Source organism: Amphiura filiformis, chromosome 20 (assembly GCF_039555335.1).
Source record: "Amphiura filiformis chromosome 20, Afil_fr2py, whole genome shotgun sequence".
Classification (NCBI taxonomy): Eukaryota; Metazoa; Echinodermata; class Ophiuroidea; order Amphilepidida; family Amphiuridae; genus Amphiura; species Amphiura filiformis.
Window position 1 is genome coordinate 41,845,357 of NC_092647.1, and position 27,480 is coordinate 41,872,836.

At 37.5% G+C, this 27,480-nt stretch overlaps 1 protein-coding gene across 1 annotated transcript in view; it reads right to left on the reverse strand.

The window, feature by feature from the left end:
- LOC140143100 (sodium-coupled monocarboxylate transporter 1-like) overlaps positions 1 to 16,800 on the reverse strand; it is a 28,625-nt gene extending 11,825 nt beyond the window's left edge. The window contains exons 1-7 of the mRNA XM_072165151.1: positions 16,386 to 16,800; positions 14,005 to 14,070; positions 10,062 to 10,113; positions 3,929 to 3,996; positions 3,288 to 3,442; positions 2,668 to 2,808; positions 1,648 to 1,777 (exon numbers count right to left, since the gene is read on the reverse strand). Coding sequence (XP_072021252.1) covers positions 1,648 to 1,777; positions 2,668 to 2,808; positions 3,288 to 3,442; positions 3,929 to 3,996; positions 10,062 to 10,113; positions 14,005 to 14,070; positions 16,386 to 16,742 — 969 coding nt within the window. The 5' untranslated portion in view covers positions 16,743 to 16,800. The remainder of the gene's footprint in view (positions 1 to 1,647; positions 1,778 to 2,667; positions 2,809 to 3,287; positions 3,443 to 3,928; positions 3,997 to 10,061; positions 10,114 to 14,004; positions 14,071 to 16,385) is intronic.
- Positions 16,801 to 27,480: the final 10,680 nt, after the last annotated feature.

A 27,480-nucleotide genomic window follows, 5' to 3' on the forward strand; every position in this document is an offset into this window, starting at 1 on the left:
TCCTGGGTACTAATTTGTGTAGAATTCAAATCTGGCATCAGAAAACTTGTAACTCCTTTACTTTAAAAGATATAGGGCCCTCAAAATGCAACCGTCCATCAGGACCAACTTCTGACATTGGTCAGAACTCAAAAGTAAAATAATTTATCTCAGTAAAAGTATTCTAATCTCATTTTTTCCAGTCAAAGCCCTTTGGCAAAAAAAGGACATTACTCTTATCAATATTAGCCTATTAGAATACTTTTAGCTGAGATTCTACCCCCAAAACCCCTGGATTGTACATTTTTTGCATTTTGACCCCCCTATCAATGTCAGACTTTTAAAATCAACTTCAGGTATGTTGATCAGGAGTTAGAAGTATTTCTGATGCCAGATTTTGAATTATACACAAATAACACATCAGGTACATGCCTACTCCAAAGTTGTAAAGGGTTTTTTTACATTTATGGACTCCAAAGTTGTTCAAGGCTATGCATACATTTTTACGCTGACCCCTAAATTTCAAATTGATGCCACAGGAAAACTAAATGGAGTATGAAGCTCAAATTTCGGATTTTACTTTCATCAATATCTACCACCACACAGAAAAAGAAAAAATTGAAGAGGTGCTGCGTGCACATCCCTGGAGTTGACATGGAATGGGTCCAATACGAAAGGTCAAAATTTTCAATTGATCGTCGGCTTTTCATCCCACCTACATACACTTTAAGTATAAATCATCAGATTTATAAAGTTTACTCAAGTACTGTTAAATATCAAAAATATCAATTTTAATGATTTGCCATAAAATGTGTATTAAATTGCGAATTTCAAAAATCAAAAATATTTGATATCAGAATGACATTCTTCGTATTCAGAATGCAATTCGATATGTCTGATGTGCTCTAGTGTCCCAAAATAAATACTGTCCAAACGTTCATACCCCAGCCCTTAAGGGAACCAGCAAACAATCCAGTAAGTATCATGATTAACCTAGCTCCTTCATAACACACAATGTCATCAACTTAAACAAAAAGCAGACGACAAAAAAGGACACTTACACAACATTTTACTTCATCATACAAAATGCTAGGCAGGGAAACCACCAAATAGCACAGGATGTCTATGCTGAATTTTACATGAATTTTACCTACTTCAAACATAGAAATTGCATCAATATCAAATGTTAGAAATTAATTAATGGAAAACGTTATCAACTATTGCTTCATGATAGTACAAAATTCGATTTGACATTCGTTACATAGATATACCAAATTTACCACTAATTGCAAATTACCTTTTGATTTTTTTCCTCAAATTACTGACATGACTACTAAAATATTTCCTATAAAAATAAGTAGATAATTTAGATGTTTTCTTGTTTGTTTGTTTTGTTTGTTTGTTTGGTTTTTTTTATTGGGGGGGGGCATTGGTAAAAATGGGTCCTCAGTTTGTTTGGTTTTTTTTTTTTGGGGGGGGGCATTGGTAAAAATAGGTCCTTGATATAATGGCACTAGTGCATGGTAAAGGTGTTAAGCATATAGTTTTTAGTCATCTTTATTATTTTTCCCGTATTTTTGCACATCATTAGTTGGCTACACATGGTTCACTAGCTCATCCTCAAGAAATATTAACAAATATTTAAAAAAATATACACCCCAATCTCACCTGGTCTGGGCTTGATATATATCCTGCTGTGACTGGGTCACAATTTGCATACAAGGCATATATGACTAAACCACACATCATCAGAAGACTTAGCACAATGTACAATAAAATCATGTTGACATAAAGAGAGCTGTGGAATAAAAAAAAAAGAGCAAGTAAAAGACAAATGTTATAAGTCAGGGCTGTCAACTTTTTGGAATTGCTTGGCGTGAGACAGAGCCGTACCGGGATTTATCGACTACAATGTTCATTTTGACCCATGATTACTTGAGCCATGGCGCTCGAGAATCTGAAAAGCTGGGGGGGGGGCGGGTAGGGACAGCAAATTATATTGACGATGCGTGAGTATTTACTCATTTTTCAGCATTTTGCGTGAGATATACTACATAGGAGTGAGATTATACTACCTTGGCGTGAGACCGTGAGAAAGTGACCCAATGCGTGAGACTCACGGCCAATGCGTGAGAGTTGACAGCCCTGGTTATAAGGGTACTGTTTGTAATCCAGCTAACAAGGACTTCTCTCCCTGCATTTTTTATATTACATATCCCCAGTACACATCTAAAGGTATCATACTTGGTATCCATTATCATCTCCAGACTAAACCATCCAATCAGACTAAAGTCGGCAATAATGAAATGAGATATAGTACACAAATATTGATGTTTATGAGTACTATGGTAAGTTCCATATTTCACCAAATGAAAATAATTGTTCCATTGAATGAATAGAATGATTCAATTTTTTTTTATGTGACTCATATATAAATTCCTTTTCCTTAAATCCCCAGGAAAACAAAATAAATTAAAAAATATCTAGACCATATTTATTTTGGAAGCAACACACCATACCTACATAAATCCATGCATTTATAATATGTGCTAGATGAAGAGGTAAACATTGGTTTGCATATTACATAACAAACTGAAAATCGGAGTAGTTGGCAGGTATGATATTATAGAAGCAACACCACCACCAATAATTGCGGTCATGGTGGCATGCTATATGTGCTACACTTACAGTTGAGCCTGTTTAAGACTATTGCAGCTCAGATATCTCTGCACTGATGCCTGGTTGCAGCCATAGTTACCCACCCAGGTAAATGTACCACCAATGATTAAACCCCACACTGTATGTCTTATGGTAGGATCCACTGAAAATCTGTTAAGATAGAGAAAAGCATAAATTAAACTGATTTATCAAAGAGATTACCTCGAGCACCAATATAATTCATATCAAGAATGTTTTTTTTTCACTATTGGTCTATTCCATTTCAAATCCATACACTCCCAATGGAAAACATGACCTTCATCTCCTACACAGGGAGTGTGAATTTCTGATGGAGTCACCTAACCTTTCAACAAGGCTTTGCCTGGAGCCCTGTAGTGGGAGCGCCATCTTCGTGCTCGCTGCACGAAGTTGCACGCCTTTGGTGCTCCGTTTGCGGCTTCACCGCACGCCCCTCTCGGTATGGACCGTGAGGTCTTTGACAAAGACTATAGGAGTCATCCATTCAGGCAACCCCCATTTCAAACTGTCAAAGACATTCAATTCCATGCTAATGTATAATTATGATGATTGCCATAATATCAGACAAAACATCACACAAAGTCTACAGGATGCTTCCCTTATGTACTTACACATCAAATTCAATCCTTCCCCCTTGTTCATTTATTTTCCATACATTGCCAAACCCCTTCAACTCTATGCTACCATGGATGATCACTGCCAGGATGCCTGCAAACATCACACATGTCTGGAACACATCAGTCCATATAACTGCCTTCATTCCACCCTGGATAAAAACAAAAGCGAAAAATGTATTCATTGAGGGCTACATGCAACAAAGCACATCTCCGTTAGGCAAAAAAAAAAAGATTGTTTGCTTGTCCTCCACAACTTTTTTAGAATTGGGTCGGTCAGTCAGGATTTATACTCATTTAAGGTCATACTCAAAACATGATATTTCTCTACTGTATACCACTTCATTCATGTTTTTAAAACAGTTTAGAAGTATGTAGAAACAGTAAAAAAAACGGGTAGAGGTACTCACCTATATAAGGGCTGTGCAATAATTATGAGCCCTGGGTGGAGGGTAAAATGGGGGCAAGAATGTTTCAGCAAGCTAAAAGGAAGAAAAGCAATTTTTGGCAAATCGAGAGTTAGGGCAAGTAATATTTGGCCCAAATTTACAGTGCACATTTTAAATAACATGCCCTAAAAATGCCTATGAAAACAGTACAGTACAGAAATGTTCAAATATGAAAAATTTCCTACTCACAAGAGTTGTATATAATGTGCATACGAGACCTACAGTCAGCACAGCTCCCCATAAATCCAGGCCAGTCACTGTAGGAAAACAAAGTGTAAAATGTTAATTACAGTGCAAAGATTCAGTTTTCAAATGGGTATTGGATCAAAAATCAGGGGGTAGACGTAACTTTCAAAAACGACCCAACACGAGTCTTTTTCCTGGCTTCCATAAATGACACATATATTTTGGTTGTATTTAGCACCCTAAAACTGCGGACAACAGTTATTATTTTGCATTGTTCATGTCAGAGGTCCTTCAAACATACCCTTTTTCTGATTGTCAATGTTTTGGCACCCTAAATGATGTACTTTTTCATGTTATCTACCTCAAAATACACGTGGCTGCCATCTCCCCTGATCATCATGTGAATATAAGTTTGTCATCATGCATAAAGTAGGTTAAATATCCCAATGGGCTATTCCATTTAAAATCCACACTACCCCTGTGGAAGATTTTGGAAATATCTGCCACAGGGGAGTATAATTTCAATAGAATGAGCACATTAGGCAGCTTTATTTGAAACTCAACCTCCCTCTGTGGAAGATTCAGGTTGAATCTTTCTCAGAGGGTGTATGAAATTCAAATGGAGCTGTCTAATGTGTTAATTCCATTTGAAATTCATACTCCCCCTGTGGAAGATATTTCCAAAATCTTCCACAGGGGTAGTGTGGATTTTAAATGGAATAGCCCAATGAGCCACACATGCAATACATGCAAATAACTGACAGACTACTTGTGTCATAGGCCATCTGGAAGAGCTGCTTTAATACATAGACAGTATCAGAATATCAATTGTGATGGAAAACTATGCAATGTTTTGGGTGGTTTTTTTATTAAAATGATATGTTTTCTTTCTTTCTTTGGCAGAAGAAGATTTCCATATTATTGAAAATACATCTGAGAGCATGGTGGCCTAAATGTTAAAAGGGCATTTCGTGATCCACAGCACAGCATCATCCCCCCACTTTTCTCAAAAAAAGTTGAGATTTTTAAATTACTGGAAAGCTCTGGCTACATAATGTTTATGTACAAAATATTTCTTGCAGATTAATTCGTTTAGCAAAGATATCATGAAATTTGAATTTCGTTCTGATATACCAGAACGAAATTACAACACAATGTCTATGGAGCAGCATAATACACATAATCACGCAAAATCGGAATCAATTAAAAGTTTTGGGAAAAAGCTTTTTTCATGGATTTATACTGAAAAATGTCATAAAAAGAGGATGCTAGGATCACGAAATACTCCTTTAAGGAGACCGACTCATGATCGCAAGGTTGGGTCATTGTATCGTAACTTCCCAATTATGATAAATGAATGATAAGAGTGTTCATACGGTCAGCACTCATCATCGTGTCGTAATTACATGATACATGATAACATGATACAAAGACAAAATGAATACACACAGATAATTTTCATTGGCAATTATGACACGATCATGCTTGTACAAACTGGCCCAATGATGAAAATTTTCATCATTCGCCATTGATGACACGATTGTTGTATGCCAATGACATTGAGCGAACACACGATACTACTGTCATAATACAATTATCGTAATCAACAGGAAAACCATAGTCGTGTGAAACAGGTCTTTATCTCACTTGTTCTACTACACCCAGGTGTATAACGGGGAGCTGTTACGGGTACTAATACCGACACTGTTGTTGTTGGCAGCCATATGGTGCGATACATCCTAGTGGCAGCAGAATAACTGTAATTGATATTGATAATATCAGTTTAATTACAGAGCCAAGACGCTTTTTTTAATGCCTAAATTTTTTTTTAATCTGATCATGTTTTACCATGGTGACTGTGATTTATAGCTTTATCATGTTAAAACAAACAGACAACCTATGAATGTCTCCAAAGAACTCTCAATTGACTCTCATAGCAGTCAAATTCAATCGATAAGACGTTCGACTACATTTTGTATGGTGCGAGAGGTTGCGGGTTCGAACCCTTGCGGTGCCTACATGTAGTGCGCTCTCGTGGAAAAATTGAGTAAGCTTGAAATTCCCCTGGACAAGGAACTTTCTGCCAATTTGTCTCGTTGTAACCCGTACGAAACGCGGGGAGCTGATCCTGGTTGTGAAGGTTATTTGTGGAATGTCTAGGGTGTGCGCTATTGAAGCAGCAAAGTCCCTGAATTGTTATTTAATGGTTTATGGAATAATGTGGGGCCGTAGTGGTCAGCGACAACCTGTAAAGTGTGTTGAGGCTTGTGGATCAACGTCTAAGTGTTGTGCCTGTGCATAGCGCACTATAAATCACTGCACTTTTTTTTCAATTGAATGGGATATTTAATTGAATAAGAATGTAAGATAGTGTTTACTCAGTAAAATTCATGCACCCATCAAATTTATTTGTCAGTAGTGTCTGTCTACTCATCAAGGGCCAACCCTGGAGGCCAACTACACAGCCACAATCTCCATATTACTAGCTATTTACTCAGTGTCAAGTACCCTTCAATTGTGAAATACAATCACTTCAGCTTACACTAGTCATAATCAATTTAGTATTGGGTTATAATATGCAAGATTTGCAGCAGGAGTGAGCAGGGAAGCATAGTTTGTACACCCCATTCGTGAATTTTATCTGAATTGATTTAACAATTAATTTTTAATTGATTTAACAACCCTATTTTTAGGGCCTGACCAACCCAGATTTTGCATTTTGGGAGATTTCTTTTTTTCCCCAAAATCATGTAAAATCAGCTATTATTGAAAAAGTTTATAGATTTTAACTAAAAATTTTTGGAAAAAAAATTCAGGTTAGGGTTATTAGTGAAATATGAAAAAATGTGGCAATTCAGAACCTTAAATTATGAACCTTGTAATGAAAAAGGTAGAATAATTAATATCCTGATGATGATGAATCGATAATGATAGTTATGATGATGATTATGATGAAAAAGAAATGATGGTGATGAAGATAATGACCACCACAACCATCACTATTTTTTTACCTCTAATACCATAATAATAATTTATCCTTCATTAAAACCTATATTTTTGAAAATATCAAACTTCACATCTGCAATTTTTATATTTATTAAATTGCAACAATTATCTTTTCAATTCTGTTAATTGCAAAATTTAATTAACAAGTTATTTGGTTCATTATTGATTGTTTTTGTTAATTCACAATAAATAATGAAGTCTATAATATTTGCATAATCAATCCATAATATAGCACACCTGGGAGAGTACTTCTCTTTCGATGGTTGTCAGCCTCACAATTTGGTAGCCCAATTGAAACCAATGTTTGAACAAAATTAAGCAATATTTCATGCTGCAACAATTTCCAGTAGAAAGGAAGCTTCAAAGGATGGCAACGTTATAAAATGGTCAAAGATTTTCACTGGGGTTATGAGAAATATGATGTCCATATATTTGCATATTAATGAGGTAAAGCAGGAGGACAAGGCTTATTAATTGGGTCACACACGTTTAAGAAATCACTAGGTGTGTTTAGACAGTAGCCTACTTTAGAATGTAACTTATACAAGCGTGTAAACATGGCTGATTACGGTAGGCCACTGGTTTAAATAAAAGTTCTGGTAACAACAGGAATTGGTTTGGTGATGATTTTATTTCATATCACTGGTGCAGATAACATAAAGATAATTTGTAATTTAAACTCCGGAGAACATAAATGATAAAACAACCAGAGCAAAAGCTCCGTGACTACAACCCCATGTTGATGTGTCTGTGGTCTGAGATAGAGTGAGCCTCCGTGAGCACGCGCTACAGATTTTATCGGAAGTTCGCCCACACAAATCCTGAACTGTGATTGGTCAAGATTGCATTTCTATTGTTCCTAATGAAAGACTCGGAATGATTCGGCAATAGCCGTTTATGAAAGGAATCGGAATCCGAAATCGTGAATTTCAACAAGAATGTTTTACAAAAAAGCAAGACCCCCGCACCAACATTCTGCACTGTTACAAGCGAGCCAGCAATTAAATTATGCTACAAGCGAGTGTGTGTCCACACAGGACTTACTTGTAAGCCAACTCAAAAGTAAGTGTGACCTTCACTGGTAAATCAGAATAGGATTGGGTCATGAAGGTCATGCTTACATGCGAGTTTACATGCAAGTCTTGTTCACACTGGCCTTACATTCAAAATGTAGCTCGCTACATGTAAGATATATCTTACATGTAAAATCATCTAAAGTAACTTGCATGTAGCTACATGCGAGTGCGTTTAGACGGGCACTACATGTAAGTTTACATTTCAATGTACTCACAAAAGCGACTTTATAAGCGATCATCTGAAAAAGCCTACTGACTGTATTTACTAATGGCTGATCACTAAATGACATTTTATAGAACTTTTAAAAAAAATTAATGTAAAACAAAGAAAACAGAAGTGCCTTTTTAGCACCCCACCATTGACACAAATATCAACATTTTATTTATCAAAGCACTGCAAGTAAAGTGGCAGTGGGATACGCATGGCAAGCTATCCGCATGGATTCCATGATGAGCTCATCCCAGCATTTAATATTATACATGTACCTGGCTATGTGTTTACACAACTGCCTACTTGTCTGACTATTAAATCAATAGTCCTCAATTCATATCACTAGAGCTACTTGGTAACAGCTCCTCTGAGATATTTCATATTATGACATCAATGGTTTTAATTATTTGATGACTAGGTAGTTTAGCTATAAAAGATATTTAAAAGGGCATTTCATGATCCACAGCATCATGCCCCCATTTTTCTCAAAAAAAAGTTATACCACTAGAAACCTCTGGTAACCAGGGGCGGATTTAGAGGGGGGCGCACCCAGCACATGCCCCTCTAATTTTTGCAGAGCGGCACCCATGGCAGCGGCGGTGGCTCTTGGATTTGGCCCTGGTAACATAATGTTTATGTACAAAACATTTCTTGCTGATTTATTTGTTTGATTTTTACTGTGATCATCAACATTGTTCAAGTGCATCTGGAGTGCCATAGTCTGTCTCATCTCAAGTTGAGAGTAACACTGTTGAATTTTGCAGTGGCAGATTCAAATCGGGTGCGTTAACCTAATCAATCTGGGATATACACACTCTTAGAGAGGTACTTTGTCCATACGATGAAGCAACTGCGTAAAAGCACTGATTAGATTCTGCCACTGCAAAATCCAACATGGCATTACACTCAATTCATAACCTCATTAATATACGCGATACATGCAATCCAATCATTTATATTTATTTGGCAAAACCGAAATGCTGAACTCGGTCACTAATAAACAACAGTGTGCCGTGTTGTGCGTCGAACAAATTGCGAGAGCGCTGGCCACCGTATTTGGATTGCGCGTTACCATATTTGCACAGTTTTACACACTTCTGTTATTGGCCGTTCTGTTTTAGCCTGATCGATTTTTCAAAAGGCAAAACGTAAAATTGTTATTTTTGAGCAAAATTGTGTGATATTTTGTAAAGTGAAGAGATTTAAGTGACGGTTATGAATGAGGTTAATAACTTTGCATCGGTATAAATATGTCGGGCATTGTGAAAAATCTAAACATTTTGCCTTTGGACCTCAGAATATCTGATATTCCTCAGTTCTAAAGGCAAAATGTTTAGATTTTTCACAATGCCCTCCAAATAACCGATGTGCAGTTAACCTCTAACTATAATTAATTTGAATATGATACACAATACAGAGGGCAGCCATTGATAAGAAAGAATTCTTGATTTTGCAGAGGAAGTTTTGTGGCGCAATTTACATGATGCAAATGAAAAGAAATGATGCATGCGATTCTGGTATAGCATATCACTAGGTTTAGCTGACGTAGTAGCATCAAGATGTAAAATAAATAATGTAATAAAAAAAGGGTCAAAAATGTGTCATGTGTCAAGTAACATGTTTAGTAATGTTCACCATCCGTATGGACGTTTCTAGCAAAGGCATTTTAAACACATTGTTTTCCCGAAACTCGCATCAAAATGTAATAATTCATTACACCCATTCAGGTAATCCCATTTGAAATTCACACCCCCTGTGTGAGCGATCAAGGTCATGTCTTCCATAGGGGCGTATGTATTTCGAATGGAATAGCCCATTAAAAAAGCATGCTGGAGTGACTCACCTGCGCTGATTGCCAAAGATGGGGCATAGAGAACAACTGCCATGTACATCACCTGAAACCAAACCACAAACAACATTGATTTTTATCTATGAAAAATATGTGACATGATCACATGTTGTCAATTTCAATTAGAAGTTTTTTACATCATTTTCTGGCAGTTTACGAATGCTACATTTTGATGGAAACCCATCAAAATCGGACATCTGGTTACCAAGTTATGAGCAATTTATCAGTGGCTGAAAACAATATAATAATTATGAAAAAGAATTTGAACACTGTTTTTGCAAATATTTCAAAAACAATATTAGCGACATCTGACTCATTCCCCCCTGATACGTGTATGTCACATATATCTTGCATTGCTTTGATTAGAATTTAATTTGATTTGAATTTAATTTGATTTGAATCAATAATTACATTCAAAACATTAACATAGTTTGAATAAGTTTGAAGAAGATAAATTGACATTTATAAATTAATTTATAGCATAATTCAAAACAGGCTTAATTTCCATCACAAATATTGGTAAAGTCATAATTACTGTCTGCAACCTTATGAATAAACTCCTTGCTCTATTTCTGGCACTTCAAATGGATCGACTCTACTTGTATGTACTTACACAGTACTACACTCACGAATAGAGCTAATTAGGAATGACACAAATTAGATTATGCAAGTTAATGGAGGCACTTCAAATCAACAAGAATTTCAGTTAGCTGTGCTTCAACAGATGCAGCTAAATTCAAACACGGTATTTGTGACATAATCTAATCCATTCAGACCAAAGTCATAAATTTTGAAAATTTAGTTATTTCCAACTTGCTCAGTACCAAAGCTTATTGATGTCAAAATCGCAAAGTCCAAAGTTATAACAATTTATGAACATGTTATATCTCTATATCCTTCTGTTTTCTTTTTTTTTTGCTCCTTATATTTGTCTACATGTATATCTCAATTTCATTAATATTGCCGACTTTTGTCTGATTGAATCACATTGTGTCATCACGTTAATGAATCTATGCAGAAATGCCAACTCTACTACTTTTTCACCCATTCAGGTAACCACATAATTATGAAATTCACACTTCCTATGTGGAAGATTAAAGTCATGTCTTCTATAGTGGATGTATGGATTTCAACTGGCATAGCCCATTCTTAGGCAGAAACACCTCGTCATTGAGAATTTTTTCCTGGTTTGAGGAGAAAGAGCATTCAAAAGGGACTGATTTAACAGAAAACTCTCATCCCTATTTTACCTGAAAATATTTTTCCAAAGGGGCAGTCTGCGACACGCACCCCTTACACTGAACAGTGGCGTCACATGCCACTGCACGTTTCAATGGATGGGCGATTTCGCTCCATCAACATGCTGATGCTGATGTACACACATGTCCTTTTAATTTAATTGTTGATTTAGGTACATGTGCGGAAAAAAGGCATTGACGTCACTGACAGCACTTGACTGAAGTTGTATAAACTATCTCACACAATGCAAGCATCAAGGCACAGCAGTTTATATAATCCTGAAATCGATCAAGATGTATGCTCTCAACTTTATATTTTAGTTGAAAACCATTAACTCTTTAGCTTATGTCAATACATACATTTTCCTGTTTTTGAATCTCTAGTGCTAAAATTACCATAACAAAATAAGTCAGATTTCTTTGATGTACATTATAGTAGGGTGGTCACATGAAAATTTCAAACCCACCCCTGGAATTACTTTTTCTGTCAGGATTGTTCCTTCTGCAAAATGATTTAAAAAAACGTTTTGAATCAACTCAATCGGACAATCCGTTGCGAAGATACAGCCTTTTAAAGATTCACAAAATTGGCCATTTTTACCCCATTTTTAGGAAAATCCTGATTTTGTCATAAATTTGCATATTCATGAAGCGATAATTGTGGGAATAAAGCCAAAGAAGGCATGATATGTATTGTTTTTGTTTATTTAATGTTCATTTATGCAAATATTAAAAATCCAGGGTCATAATTGCTATATTTGCTTCTTTACAACATTTTTAAAATGGCTGAAATCACAAAAATAACTCTTTTGCCAGGACTTTTAAGGTAAAAATGTGTGATTTTCACCATTGAGGCGCTTATTATGTGCCAATTATGACCTTCAAAGGCCTGTATTTCCTAAACTACACAACCAAATTGTCTGATTTTTGCACAGGATTTTGCTCTGAGGGTCTAGATTGTAAAACTGAATATAGCATAATTGTACATCTTTGGGAAAATAGTTTTATTTGATGACAAAAATTTATTTTGTGCGTAACTTTTTTATGTGTGACCGTACAAAAATGCTATATTCACCTTCAGTACGAGCAGAAAATTTTCTATCGAAGTAGGTAGTCGGGTTTGCACAGAAGTTACTAGGAGACAAATTATATGGAATTCAAAATGCCCAAAAGTTTTCCAACTGCTGCAGAATCTGTTACAATTTCCACCATACATTTGTGTATGTAGGCAGGGGTACACACAATGGCTAGCATTGTGGCCACCCTAATTATAGGCAGATTTAATTCACAGACAGATGAGTTTTGTGCATCAGGGTTGATTGGTAAAATTTTGAAACAGAGAGCCACACTCAGAGACTCATGTGTGCCAGCACCTGATAGCATGGGGTCCACTCCAGAGCAATGCCTCAATCGGGAAACCCGAGAAGCAGCACCCCTGGGAAACTTATTGAGTACTAGCCTTTCTTAAAGGATGATTTTGTGTTCTTAGCATCCTCTTTTTATGAAATTTTCAGTAGATATCGATGAAAAAAGCTTATTCCCAAAATTTCAATTGTTTGCGATTTTGCGTTTGCGAGTTATGCATGATTATGTACATGTATATTACACTGCTCCAGAGGCCACTGTTGTAATTTCGTTCTGGTATACCAGAACGAAAATTCCAATTTGACGATATTGTTGCTAAACGAATTAATCTGCAAGAAATTTTTGGTACATAAACATTATGTAGCCAGAGGTTTCCAGTGGTATAAAAATCTCAACTTTTTTGAAAAAAGTGGGGGGGGGGGTGAGGCTATATGGATCATGAAATGCCCTTTTTAATACCAAGTTATCATCACTTTATAATAGTCCTCAAAGTAAACTATCTAATGATCATACAATGCATGTACTTAGGGTGTATGTAGCTGGGATCAATATTGAAAGCCAACGACTAATTGAAAGTTTTGACCTTTCATATTGAAGATATAAATTTTTTTCCTAAAAGGCCTAAATTGTTTCGGTGTTTTGGGGAAAAAATCTGCATCTTCAATACTAAAGGTCAAAATTTTCAATTGATTGTCGGCTTTTCATCCCAGCCACATACACTTTAATTACATATCATTAGATTTATAAAGTTTATTTTGAGAACAGTTAAATATTAAAAATATTAATTTTTAATAATTTGCCATAAAATGTGTATTATATCCACGGACTGCCTTTTGAGGAGAGCAAGAGCAATTACTCTCTACTGCTCTCCTTAAATCTGATATACATGTATAGGAGAGTGATTTTAGCTCTCCTTAGTTGACCATTCTCTCCTTACATTATATTGTTTTAAAATGCTCTAAACAGCTTTCCTTGAAGGCCCCTGAAGAGCTATTTTATGCTCTCCTGCAAATTCAAGACAGTCCTTGATTATATCGTGAATTTCAAAAAATCAAAATTATTTGATATCAGAAGGACATTCTTTGTATTCAGAATGTAATTAGATATTGCTCTCATGTCCCACAAAAAATACTGTCCAAACGTTGCTACCAAAGCTCTTTTTAAAACAGAACAAAATTATAACAGTTGGCATAATACACATAATCATGCATAACTCGCAAACGCAAAATTAGAATCAACTGAAATTTTGGGAATAGGCTTTTTTTTAAGGTATCATCTGAAACATACCAGAAAATACCAGAGGATCTTATAATCATAAAATACATTATTCTCACCATGTATAAAATGAATGCAATGGAACCAATGAGCCGAACAGCCACTGAGAACCGCATCTCCAGGTACTGAAAAACAAAATGAAAATACATAGCAGTGCTATTCACAGATGACACTAAAAATAACAAGCAAAAAACTAGATGGACCGCCGTTCTCGGATGTCGCGGTTTTCGACGCCAAGCGTCAACCGTGATGCCTCCACCAAAGGGAGTGATGTGGCACTCACAAGTTGATACAAAGCTTCAAGCCTAAAAGAGGAGACTGAATTTGACCTTAGATGACACCTGGATGACCCCAAAACAACCTTCAATGACTCCTGGGTGACCCCGGATGACCCCAAAATGACCGCCTGAAAAATTGGCTCTAAATGTTGACTGTACCCTCCATGTTTCATGCCCATAGAGTAGTTTTTACTAATTTGACCTCAGATGACCCCTGGTGACCCCAAAATTACCTTCCAAAAATTTGGCTCTAAATGTTGACTGTACCCACCAAGTTTCATGCCCATACAATATTTTTTACTAATTTGACCTCAGATGACCCCTGGTGACCCCAAAATGACCTTCCAAAACTTTGGCTCTAAATGTTGACTGTATCCACCAAATTTCATGCCCATACGTCAGTTTTTACTATTTTGACCTCAGATGACCCCTGGATGACCTCAGATGACCCCGAAATGACCTTCCAAAAATTTGGCTCTAAATATTGACTGTACCCACCAAATTTCATGCCCATACAACAGTTTTTACTAATTTGACCTCAGATGACCCCTGGATGACCCTGGATGACCCCAAAATGACCTTCCAAAAATTAGGCTCTAAATGTTGACTGTACCCTCCAAGTTTCATGCCCATACAACAGTTTTTACTAATTTGACCTCAGATGACCCCTAGGTGACCCCAAATGACCCCAAAATGACGTTCCAAAATGTGGCTCTAAATGTTGACTGTACCTACCAAGTTTCATGGCCATATGACTATTTTTGCTAATTTGACCTCAAATGACCCCTGCATGACCTCAGAAGACCTTGACCCACTAACCAATACAAACTTGTTCTGTCTGGGGTCAAGATGCACCCACCCACCAAGTTTGAGGTAAATAAGGAAAATGGGCCTCCTGACCTCAAATGACCTTTTACCTTGAACCACACCCAAAAAAAAGTAGCCAGAGTTTTTGACCATGACCCACCTATCCTGAAAATCTGAAGTCAATCGGCCCATCCATGCCCGAGATATAGCATCCGGACGGAAGCACGGAATCACGGACATTGCAAAAACAGTATGCCTCGCGGTGGAGGCATAACAAGCAAAAAACAAGCAACAATTTCAACAATAAGGAATATGCTGTAGATAGCTTCGTTATATACAAGCCGGTTGAACTTTGGGGTACATGGTGTCCGGGGGGGCACTCAACACAAATGACCATACGGGTATGTTCCCCAGGAAAGACCTACTTTTGGATTTCGTAGCTCCATAAGAACCCCCATATTTGACCAAAATAGAGCTCCGATTTTGATAATTTCAGCTCTAAAAGACCCAAAAATTTCTCATTCCTCATATTTCTGTTTTTTTCTGGTGATTTTCAACCAGGAAGACCCTTGATTTTGACTATTCGCGGTTCTAAAAGACCCCATTTTACTTGTTCGCAGCCCGGTTTGCAGCTCCAATAGACCCCCTTTTACCGGTACGCCGTCGCGCTCGATGTGTGTACACATAAGCCGACATCCACAGGAGATGTTAGCATGCACTTGATCGATGAACTCTGAATAAAACCGGGTCGACCCAGTTTCAATATTAAAAGTTAATATTTTACTGTTATTAAAGCACTTCAGGCTTAGTCTTTTACGTGGTATTTTAGTACACCACTGGGCATTATAATTATGCAAAAAGTAGAAATCTGATGGAGTTAAATTGAGGGCATCGCTGTGAAGCAAATCAAACATTATGGCTTTAAGGGTACTACACCCCTGACCATTTTTGTGCCTATTTTTGCATTTTTCTCAAAAATTATAGAGCATTGGTGACAAGTAAGATATGTATATTATAGGGGCAAGGACTGCAACTACTGCACTGAAAATTCAGCAACTCAAGGCTAGTAGTTATTGATTTATTGATCAAAAATGGGTTTTCCCTCATTTTTGACTGTAACTCCACAACTGTTGTCTGTGCTGAAATAAAATTCTCAGTGCAGTAGTTGTAGTCCTTGCCCCTATAATATACATATCTTACTTGTGATCAATGCTCTATAGTTTTTGAGAAAAATGCAAAAATAGGCACAAAATTGGCCAGGGGTGTAGTACCCCCTTAATGGGTTTAGTGTAGTGGTGCAGTACAGGTGCTGTAATTTCTGCTGAATTAGCTTGTCTATTGTATGGTCATCTTACCTGATAAACACTTGTTATTCCAAGTTGATAAAAAGTTGGGATGAACAGATGTGCCGAGATAAGTGTCATGAAGATGTAACTACCGCAGATGTACCAAAACATGGTGCCATATGAGTAACACTCAGCTGGTGTCCCTAGCAATGCGATGGCCGAAATCCAACTAGCCAATAGGGAAAATCCAACTGGAATAGAATTCATCTTGCGATCTGCCACAAAGATCTCTTGTGTAGTCTTTTGTTTACCCCCTGTCAGGGCATGGTAGAGTCCAATGCCGATTGAGACAGCAAGTACGAGGGAGAAGACGACATAGTCGACGATGGAGAACGATGCAATGTCGGGATCAGATATCTCTGCCATATCTGTTTCTTGATGCTAGTGGTGGTTGGGTGCTTTTTTTGACACGTTTAGACTTTTGAAATCACTGCAGTTTAAATACAAAAATAGTTAAAAGTATATTACCGTACTGACGCGAGTATAGTCCCACCCCGTTTTTGGGTGAACATTTTTCAAAGTTGGGGGTAGGACTATACTCCAATTTCAATTTTTTTTTTTTTTTTTTTTTTTTAGGTTTTTAATTTTTTCGGATTATGATACTCCCTGGACCTAGACCTAAATGGTAGGATCATTCATGGTTGACCTAAAAAAAAAAATTTTTAAATTGAATTTTGCACAGTGTTTTGTGTTTTTAATATGAAAATTGATACTTTGTTTTCATGTCATACTCTATTACTTTGATATCAAAATGCATTGAATTTGAATGCATTTTGATATCATTAACCCTAACCCTACCCGTGTTTTTTTTTGCTATCGGAAGGGAAAGAAGAAACGAAAAAGGAGAGAAGATGAAGAAAAAAGTCATTTGGCACCCCGGGATTGAACCTCGGACCCCTCGATGCCACGCAGAAGATCCCCAGCATGTAGCCACACAGTTGACGTTGGCCCGCCAACGATTCCTGGGTATATATGACTTCGTCTGATTGTGTCATCAAGTCCCGTGGAATGCATGCACGCAGAGTGGTTTTAATAGTGAGCTTTAGTGAGTCCTAGTTGGGTTAGGGTTAATAGAGTATGACATGAAAACAAAGTATCAATTTTCATATTAAAAACACAAAATACCGTGCAAAATTCAATTTTTTTTTTTAAATCAACCATGAATGATCCTAGCATTTAGGTCTAGGTCCAGGGACAATGCAAAGCCAAAATTTTTTTAATTTCTGAAATTTTTCGAAAATTTGGGGGTGGAACTTTACTCGAAGGTGGGACTATACTCGCGTCAGTACGGTAATTAATAAAAAGTAATAATTTTTACCCCTCGCAATTTTGAATCTTAGGGAATCAAGTCTTTGAAATCGACTTTCATTAGCCTTTTACAAAACGTGTATGTATGTAAATACTCTCCACTAAGTTGGACAATAAGGAGTCATGAAACACGTAGCGGAAGATCGTGATAGCGCCAAGTAAATTTAAGCATGGTAAGTTTATCCGCATAGCATGCTAAGAGAATTTGGAGGCAACATATGACACGACACGCTGCCCAGTGCCCACATGTTTCGTTCAGGCGGTCAATTGAATTTGTGTGGCCAGAACATGCACTGTTGTAAAATGTACACAATTATAAGGTTCCCACCGTAGCACGATACTATTATAGACACCCATATGACGGAGGACACAACGGTGGGATGTTTCTCACTATGCTTGCAGGACTACCATCATCTGATCATGACTATACTGTATAAATTGATGAAGGCAGAATTAAAAAAGAATGGTTTGCGTCCAATGTCAGGGAAAACTACCCCGGGAGGCTGAAGAAAATTTTGCCCCCTTCCCCAACAGCCCAAAAAGGTTGACCCAATTTTTTTTTGGTGGTTTGAAAAAGTGAAGAGCAAAAAAAACAACAACAACAAAAAACAAGAGCACCAATGGCGCTGTGGCTCTGTGCTTTTTTGAATGTGAAAGTAATTGCAGTCGAATGTGCAACAGGTGAAATCATATACATTGTATGTGCCAGATCACATGCAATCATACATCTTGCTGGTTGGTAGCTATATCTTATTTGCAGAGCATAATACATCCATCAATAAGTTTCATCCACATGAGGTTTTAGTAATTTGACCACAGATGACCCCTGAGTGACCTTGGATGACCCCAAAATGACATTCCAAAAATTTGGCTTGAATTGTTGACTGTACCCACCAAGTTTCATGCCCATGCGAGTTTTTAGTAACTTAACCTTAGATGACCCCTGGGTGACCTCGGATGACCCCGAAATGACCTTCCAAAAATTTGACTCTAAATGTTGACTGTACCCACAAAGTTTCATGCCCATACAACAGTTTTAGTAATTTGACCTCAGATGACCCCTTGGTGACCTCAGATGACCCCGAAATAACCGTCTAAAAATTTGACTCTAAATGTTAAGTGTACCCACCAAGTTTCATGCCCATACAAGTTTTTAGTAATTTGACTTAGGTGACCTCGGATGACCCCGAAATGACCGTCCGATAATTTGACTCTAAATGTTGACTGTACCCACCAAGTTTCATGCCCATACGAGTTTTTAGAAATTTGACCTCAGATGACCCCTTGTGAGCTCAGATGACCCCGAAATAACCGTCCGAAAATGTGACTCATAATGTTAAGTGTATCCATCAAGTTTCATGCTCATACGACAGTTTTTAGTAATTTGACCTCGGATGACCCCTAAGTGACCTCGGATGACCCCAAAATGACCGTCAGAAAATTTGACTCTAAATGTTAACTGTACCCACCAAGTTTCATGCCCATACGACAGTTTTAGTAATTTGACCTTAGATGACCCCTGGATGACCTCGAGTGACCTTCACCCACTAACCAATACAAACTTGTTCTGTCTGGGGTCAAGATGCACCCGCCCACCAAGTTTGAAGAATGTGCGACCCCTAGTCTCCGAGAAAAAAGGTTTTTGCATATTTTGCATAAATTATGCAAATTAGGTAGGTAATTACCATATTTTGCGCTGAAAATCGAATCAGGTCGAGATCCTCTGGTCATGCTACCCCCACCACGTTTCATCATCATAGGGCTTAGCATTCTTACGGATCCCCAGAAACAGCTTCACAAGGCGGATTTCTTCAGATTTCCAACCATTTTGTAGAAGCGTTCCGCATAAATTATGCAACTTAACAACTAAATGCGCATACTTTTCGCCAAAAACTAATCAGGTGATCAGCAGGTGTGTATCATTCCTGTCACAAGGTTTCGTTACCATGCGCCGCTATCAACTTGCGCTGATATCCGCATAAATCATGCAAATTAGCTATGTTAATTTGCATATTTTCACCGAAAACATATGATTACGGAGCAAACTTGGATACCCTTCCTCCCACCAAGTAGCGTCCCCGTAGGTCTTACGGTTCCCCAGATACAGCTCCGGAAGGACATTCGGACTGAATCGGACATCCCACCCCCACACACAGGCGGAAATAGTGATTACTAAGTCCCATCCTGAACAAAGTTCAGAAATGAAATTTTATCAATTTGCGCTGATTTTCGCATAAATTATGCAAATTAGCTATGTTAATTTGCATTATTTTTCACCGAAAACATACAATTACGGAGCAAACTTAGATAACCTTCCTCCCACCAAGTAAGCGCCCCGTAGGTCTTACAGTTCCCCAGATACAGCTCGGACGGACACACGGACATCCACACCCCCGGACAGACAGAAATACTGAGGCGAGACAATAAATGAAATTTTATAACAAATTTTTGTGACTTGAGATCATTTGCATTTTTTTGTAAACACCAAAACTGTTCTGTCCTGACATGTCTGTTGTGTCATGTGTGTTGAACCCGGTCCAACCGAACAATCGTAAGTTCTGTTCGGATCTGGATCTGCCTGGATGCTGTACTCCGATTAAGCAGGACTAGCCTACATCACATCAGTGTTTATTTCTGATAGATTTCACTTCATGATTTTTTCTTCAATTTCATCACTTACGAAAGTACAAAAGTAGACAATCTAGTAGTCGGTATAACCTCGGAGCAGTTAGGTATGCGTGTGAGACCTACATTACATGGAATAGTAGTACATGGCTTCCGAATTTGGAACTTCACATGTTCAACTTGTCATGCCGGTCGAGTCCAGCGTTTACAACTAAAATCAAACCACTTCTAGATTAAGTCCATCGCTGAATTTTACAAATAACTTAAATAAACATCTTTATATTTAATTAAAAAAATATTATGGTATGCTCGTAAATGCTTGAATGACATTTACCAGAAGCTCATGTAAACAAACTAGCGTATTTTCACCTCGATTATGCACCGTAGCTCTCTGTGGTTGAGTTTGCAAGGTCAGTGGGTCAGTGAACTTAGTCTCCTATGCAGCCAGTTTGGTTACGCTCCTCCACAAAAATGTTTGTGTGGAAGGCGGAACCAAACTGGCTGCTGTGGAGATAATTACTGCAAGAATCGATCAATCACACAAAACTGTTTGCTGATTGGTTCAGAAATGGTGATGTCATCAATCAAGAAAAACTAATCGATTTATTGGTTCAAAATAGCCTCATAGAAAAGTACGAAGTTTGTTGAGCATCGCAGCTTATCGGTATAAACGTGACCTATAACAAAAAAATCGGCACAGTGCTTTTCAGTACTGCACTTGCGCAAGCCAAATAGTCCCCAGAAAAGTCATTTGTTCAGATTTATTCGGGATTTATTCAAGATTCAGACATGTTCTTGACTATTTTTGACATTCCTTACCTATCTCTTTATTGAAATTATAAAGAAATAGTGAAGAAAAGTTAAGAAGTAGTCAAATAATTTCTGATCTGAACTAAATCTTAAGAAATGTACCTCCATTGGTTTCCGTCTGTATTACGCATCTTAAATTATACAGACCAGAATAATCTCTAGCACACACAGGGAACCAAGATATAACTCGATTATCGTGACTATTTTGGTCTTTTTACCCAAAAATAATACTTTTATCGCCTGAATTTCAATAAAATCTGGAGTGCAATCGATTCAAAAATAACTTAGCCAAACTTAGAAACGAAACTTAAGCCTTCATATCAGTCATTAAATGATCCTTAGCATAAAAACCAACAGCGTATTGTGGCCTGAAAATGAATGCTAGTTAGTTGCATGACAAAGGCACTGATAAGCTCCGCTCAGAGCCAAAAAGGATTATAGGCACTAGCGCCCTAAAAGCAACACATTTTGATGTATAGTACCATTTTTTCAAAATTTTTTATAAATTTTATATTTCAAATTTTGTCCACCCTTTTTTCTTTACCAATTCTTTTTGCCGCCCCTTCTTCTTCCGCCGCCCCTCTTTTTGCCTCCCCTTCTTCTTCCGCCACCCCTTCATTTTGGCCGCCCCTGCTTTTACCCAGGGGCTCTCCTTCAAAGCCCCCCCAAAAAAATAGGCGCATGGCAAAGGCAGAGCGTGATTGGTTGCTGACCTGCCCAGTATGGCATTTTTGGTTAGTTGTAGTAACTACAAATTTTGAACGTTTGAGGACTTGTTCTCAAGTTGTAGATACTCCCGTAGAGTGCCTCCAGGGTTTTATTTTGGCAAGTTTGCATTACTATATCTAGTAAAATACTCGCTTTAGAAACCTGTGTCACTGATGTATGTCATCTGTGATTGCTCAACTTATTCTGCGCATCAGCCTTTGTCCAAAGAAATATTTAAAAAGATGATTTTTGAGTGATTTTTATGAGCAGCGAAAAGTCCACTCCACGACTATGTACATGTGAATATGGTAATGAATGCATGCTAAAACGCGGCGGCACATACACATAGTCGTAGCTCCTTGGACTTGGTACTCCAATTATTGGATCTAATTTTTGGTCTGGTTGACAGGATGTCATACGTATGTACGCAAACTAGTCTTTTTAATTCAGTCTTCATTATAACAGGCAAACCTTATTTAAACATACACAAAAGAATGATAAAAGGTTTACAACACAATACACTATTATGACTGATAGTTCATCATGAGTTTATCATGGTTAGGCCGTATAAAATTAATGTTTTGGTTCTCGTCCAGAGGATTTTCATGAATTGATGAGGGAGGGAGGTGGTTTTGTTTTTTTTTTTAATGTAAAATTAGCATTGTCAGTTGTTTTCGGTCTTCTCCAACAGTGCTCGAGGAAACGATGAGGCCCTTCTTCTTTTTTTTTTTTCAAATGTGAGATTCTGAGGATAAACCCCTAGAGTACCACAAAAAGACTTGGAAGTGATGCTTGTTCTCTAATAAACTTATTATTTATATGTATGAAGATTTCATAAATCATTCCAAAAAAAGTCTAAAAAAATTGAAAAATCTAAAAAAAATAAAAAAATCTGACAAATTCCAGAAATTGAGGAGGGAGGGACGAGAACCAAAATATTAATTTTACACGGCCTTATACATGTTATAACATCGATTTTTGGCTTATCCAGTCACAACACTTAACACCAGTTTGGTGCGGATAGGAAACAGTATGAATTCTGACCATCACTTAGCTTGTTGGATTCGTCTATCTATTATTAAAGACTGGCAAGTCTAGTTTTTTGTCATACATCGCTAGTGTTTTGTTCAAGTTTTTTAAGCTTACTTACTCAAGCATACAAGGGCAAGCTCATATAGTCATCATAGCATTTTCTACTGCACTGCACGTACACACGTAGCACCAATCAGTCACTGTTTACAGTCTGTGTGGTCATGCATGAAGGTGAAGCAGCAGTATACTTGAAGTCCACACACAATAGTTTGTAAATTATACAAGCAAATGTACACAATTAATTACTATCGGCTGTCATTCTTTGCTTGATCTGACCAAGACTAGACTCGCTGAGTCTCATGGACGACGTTCCTATGTAACCAAGACTGGATGACCATGATCATGATGATGTAAATACCAACCGGCACGGTGGGAAGCACGTGTGTACGGAATGTTTAGAAGTCAATAACAATAAATAAAATTATAGAGGGCTCACTTTCAATCAATTAGCAGGCAGCGGGTGACTGCAACCGTTTGGCTTCTTCTGGGTTGGTGTGTCAAAACCTATTGCTAAGAATATCACATTTTCAGAAATTTTTGAGTGTCCAATGTCAAAAATTTCGAAATTAGTGACAATGTTTCAAATTAGAATTAGTTACCCCTTTTTTGAGTTTCGCGAATCGCGTTTCTTTATCCGAAAATAACCCCTTTACTTTCGCGAAATTCGAGCATGAGTGGAGCCTAATAAGTGAGACACTATACATGTAGTCTTATTAAGGAGTAGTAGGCTATTGGATCATACTCATGTAGGCCTAAGTGAATAAAGATTGGACCGCAGGGCCGTTCCGACCATTAGGCCAGGTAAGGCGGTCGCTTAGGGCGGCAAACGCAGAGGGGCGCCGAAAAAAAGGGCGAAAAAAGAAAAAATGGGAATGGAGAAAGAAAAGGGAAGAAAAAATAATAGGGCAGATAAAAAGGAAAAAAATGGGGGCGAAAAGAGAAACAGAAAACACAGGGCGGAAAAGAAGGAAAACGGTCGTGGGCAGTATACAAATCAGGTCAAAACGGATGAGTTTTCAAGGGGGTAACCCCCCTTAACACCTTTTAGGTATGCTTTGGTGGGGCGGGCGGCAGGGAGAGGCAAAATCCCTAAGAACGGCCCTGATTGGACTTAATAATAATCTTTATAATTCAAGTATAATCCTAAGACAATGTCTAGTGTTAGTTTTGGGTACAGGGGCCAATTATGGTGACTCATTTTTTACCCCACCACTTTGGGTAAGTGGGACCCCTTGGGTAGGGGTAAATTGGACACATATATATAATTCATGATATTATTACATTTATAAGAGAACATGTTTTACAGCAATGCATATTTAGGGTATATATTGGATAATTTGGGCATTCATTATATAGGCTAACGCGGCCTATACCAAAAAATAATAATATTATTAGGCTTAGGCCTGTGTTTATTGATTTCATCTGAATACATGAGGCAGATTTTTTTTTCACATTCTCTTGGTTTTTACAGTACAGGGATATGAGACAAACCCACCCAAAACACCCAACGATTTGCGATTTTCAGCCACAAAATCAATAATCAAGTCATTCAATAGACGTGTTCAGTATTAAATAAATTTTTGAGCTTGTTGGAGGCATTATATGCAATTTTGTATCAAGAACCACTGTCCCACATACCCCAAGTGGAATGGGGTAAGTGGGACACCATACTAATTGGCTCATATACCGTCATTTTACATCATGATTTTCTGCTATCAGGCTTGTAAAAAGCATTTTTTTTTTTAAGGTAGCCTAATAAAATAAATTATCTCTCTATTTGTCCCCGGGATTTGTCCATAATTATCAGCAAAGATTTTCAAATAAGTAGGCCTATAATTCTTTAAATTGGCCGCCACATCAAGGTACCGTAAAATGGGGTAACTTTGGGCACTTTTCAGAGTTTTTAAACCACTGCTTCCAAACAAAACCCAATTACCCATTACATTTCTAATTATCTCTTGTTTATGACATTAGGGTTCCCTTCTACACCTTGAAGTTGAAAAAGATATTTTAATAATTTTGTAAGGGTGTCCTAGGGGTTAAAAATAGCCTGACCAAAGTTACCCCGCATTTGGGGCAACTTTGGTCAGTGTATTACATTCCATGAAGAAAAAAATCCAAAAAAATTGATCTTCGCTGTATGGGCAAGTTGTTATTTTTTGTGACATTTGACCCATTGCAAAATTAATCAAGCACACATTCTTGCTCACAAATATCGATTTTTATTTTTTCTGAAAAAAATGTAAAAAAATGCTAATTTTTGGTCAAAAATCCCGATTTTTTCGTAAATTTCGAGGAAATTGGACATGAGCGACTATTAGTTCTTCCAAATATATTTCTTAACAAATTGATACCATATATGCCTAAAAACAATATTGCTGTACGAAAAAATGACCATTTAAAATAAAAAAATCCTTTAAAAAAGAATGTGGCGCCCAATGTGAACTTGGACGTGATATGGTGAATTCCATGGTGTGTAGATTTGGTATTATAATGAGTTTTCTAGGGAAGTAGAAGATGATCAAATGCAAGAGAAATGTGTTTGATTGGGGAAGGTGTTCTGACAATCCAAATATAAACTTAATCCACCTCAAATGACCTGTAACAATTTGTGATTGACATTACTTAATTCACCTCGGATGACTTTGATCTGACATTCAACATTTTCGCGCTTACACCAATCATATCCATAACAATTTAACTCTTACAACTTCCTGTCAACTCTCTAATTTAAAACTCTAAATTTCTGTCTGTTTGCCTTTTCTGTCTTGTACCATTTAGTACACTACAGTTTGTTACAATTATTAAGATAAGCCAACATTGCTGGGTAGATAACAGGATTTAGTTATTTACTTAATCCAATCATGGAGGTAGTAATATGCCGTGTTGTTTGCATACAGTGTGCCGCCCAATTGTGCCACCATATTGCAACTTTGGCAATAACCGCTATAGAGATTCTATGGTAATTAGCAAACAAAAGCCATCAGTTTAAGAGGCCTCGTTAATTGATCTTATCACTATGGACCACAAGAGTCTCATCCCAATGGCATAGTCCAATAACCTCAATTACATAATCATAGCGCAAAATTTGACCTCGAAGTTGTGTACCCAAATTTTCAAAGGATGAATGTACAAATGTATTAGGGTTTAAGAACTGTTCCCATGATAGATGAGCATGTTGTGGATCCTAGTGTATGGTCAAATGTCACCGTCTATCGGGTTCTAAGGCACACGGTAAACTGGTTGAACGCATACAAAGGTCAGGATTTATTTGGTGTTTTTATAAATCCTAATTTTGTATTTTAAACAAAAAATATACGCTCACCATTTTATCCCGTGCATATCAGAAAACAATAATAAAATAAAATCCAACCAAATTGTGGTTTTATTTCTGCGCTGGGCATAATTTTAGCAAAACAATTGCGAAGTCAATCTAGCAAGAGTGAAATTAGAAGCTTTTCACAAAGTCATGCCTATATTGTGGCGCCTCCGTAGAGGGCGCCACAAAAATATATTTGACCGACCAAAATTACACCGCTGACCGAAGTTACCCCATTTTACGGTAGTCTTGGTCTCAAGCATCTACCGCAGCTCAAGTACCAAATTAACTCCAATATCTGAATATTGAGCAGTGATAACACACATATTTCAGTTGGTTCCAATATAATTCGTTTGCGAGTAAAGGCTGGTTCAAAGTGAATATTCGAAGCCGAATATTCGGCTTCGAATACGTTTTGGGCGTCAAAATATATGCGGCTTCGAATATAAAACTATGAACCGGAGAAAGATATATTTCTACAATTTACAGCGTTGCCCGACTGTTAACAAGTATTGCCCGTTGACCAAGGTAAGCAAAATTTAGAGAATTTCTTTAACGAAGTTAATAAAATCTTATTCTCCATTGAACTATTGTCATGATTTAATGTCTGTATAAATGGGTCTAAATAGGAGCAGTGGCGTAACCAGTGGGGGCCGGGGTGCAAGTTGCCCCCCGGACACAAAAAACCTGGAAGGAGAGTAAAAAATTGGGAAGGGGAAAAGGGGGAAAGCCTCGGAGAAAAAGAGGGAAGAAAAAAGAGGGAAGAGAAAGGGAAAGAAGAGAAAGGGAAACGAGAAAAAAGGGAAAGAAAGAGGGAAGAGAAAGGGAAAGAAGAAAAGAAAAAGAGGGAAAAAGGGGAAGGAGAAGAGAAAAGGGAAGGGACTCAAGGGAGAAGAGAAAAGGGAAAGAAAGAGAGAAGATCTATAGGCCTACTATAACTTTCATTGTGAAATTTGTTCTCTGAAACACTGATATTTTCTAATATGCCAAAAAACAGGAGCTTCATGGCGCTCAGCCCCTTGATCCCCTGCTTGGACCCCTGGACCCCACCGACTCCACCTCTTTTGATCAGAAATTGGGAAATTTTTCAATCTGCCCCCCCCCGGAAGGTCAGGTCTGGTTACGCCCCTGACCTGAATAGGAGTCAAAAGATTTGCTTTTGGGGGCATTTACGACCTGCCTGTAACAGGCGCGGAGGTTGACCCATACCTTCTTGTAGGTTTCAACTGCAAAACAAATCAA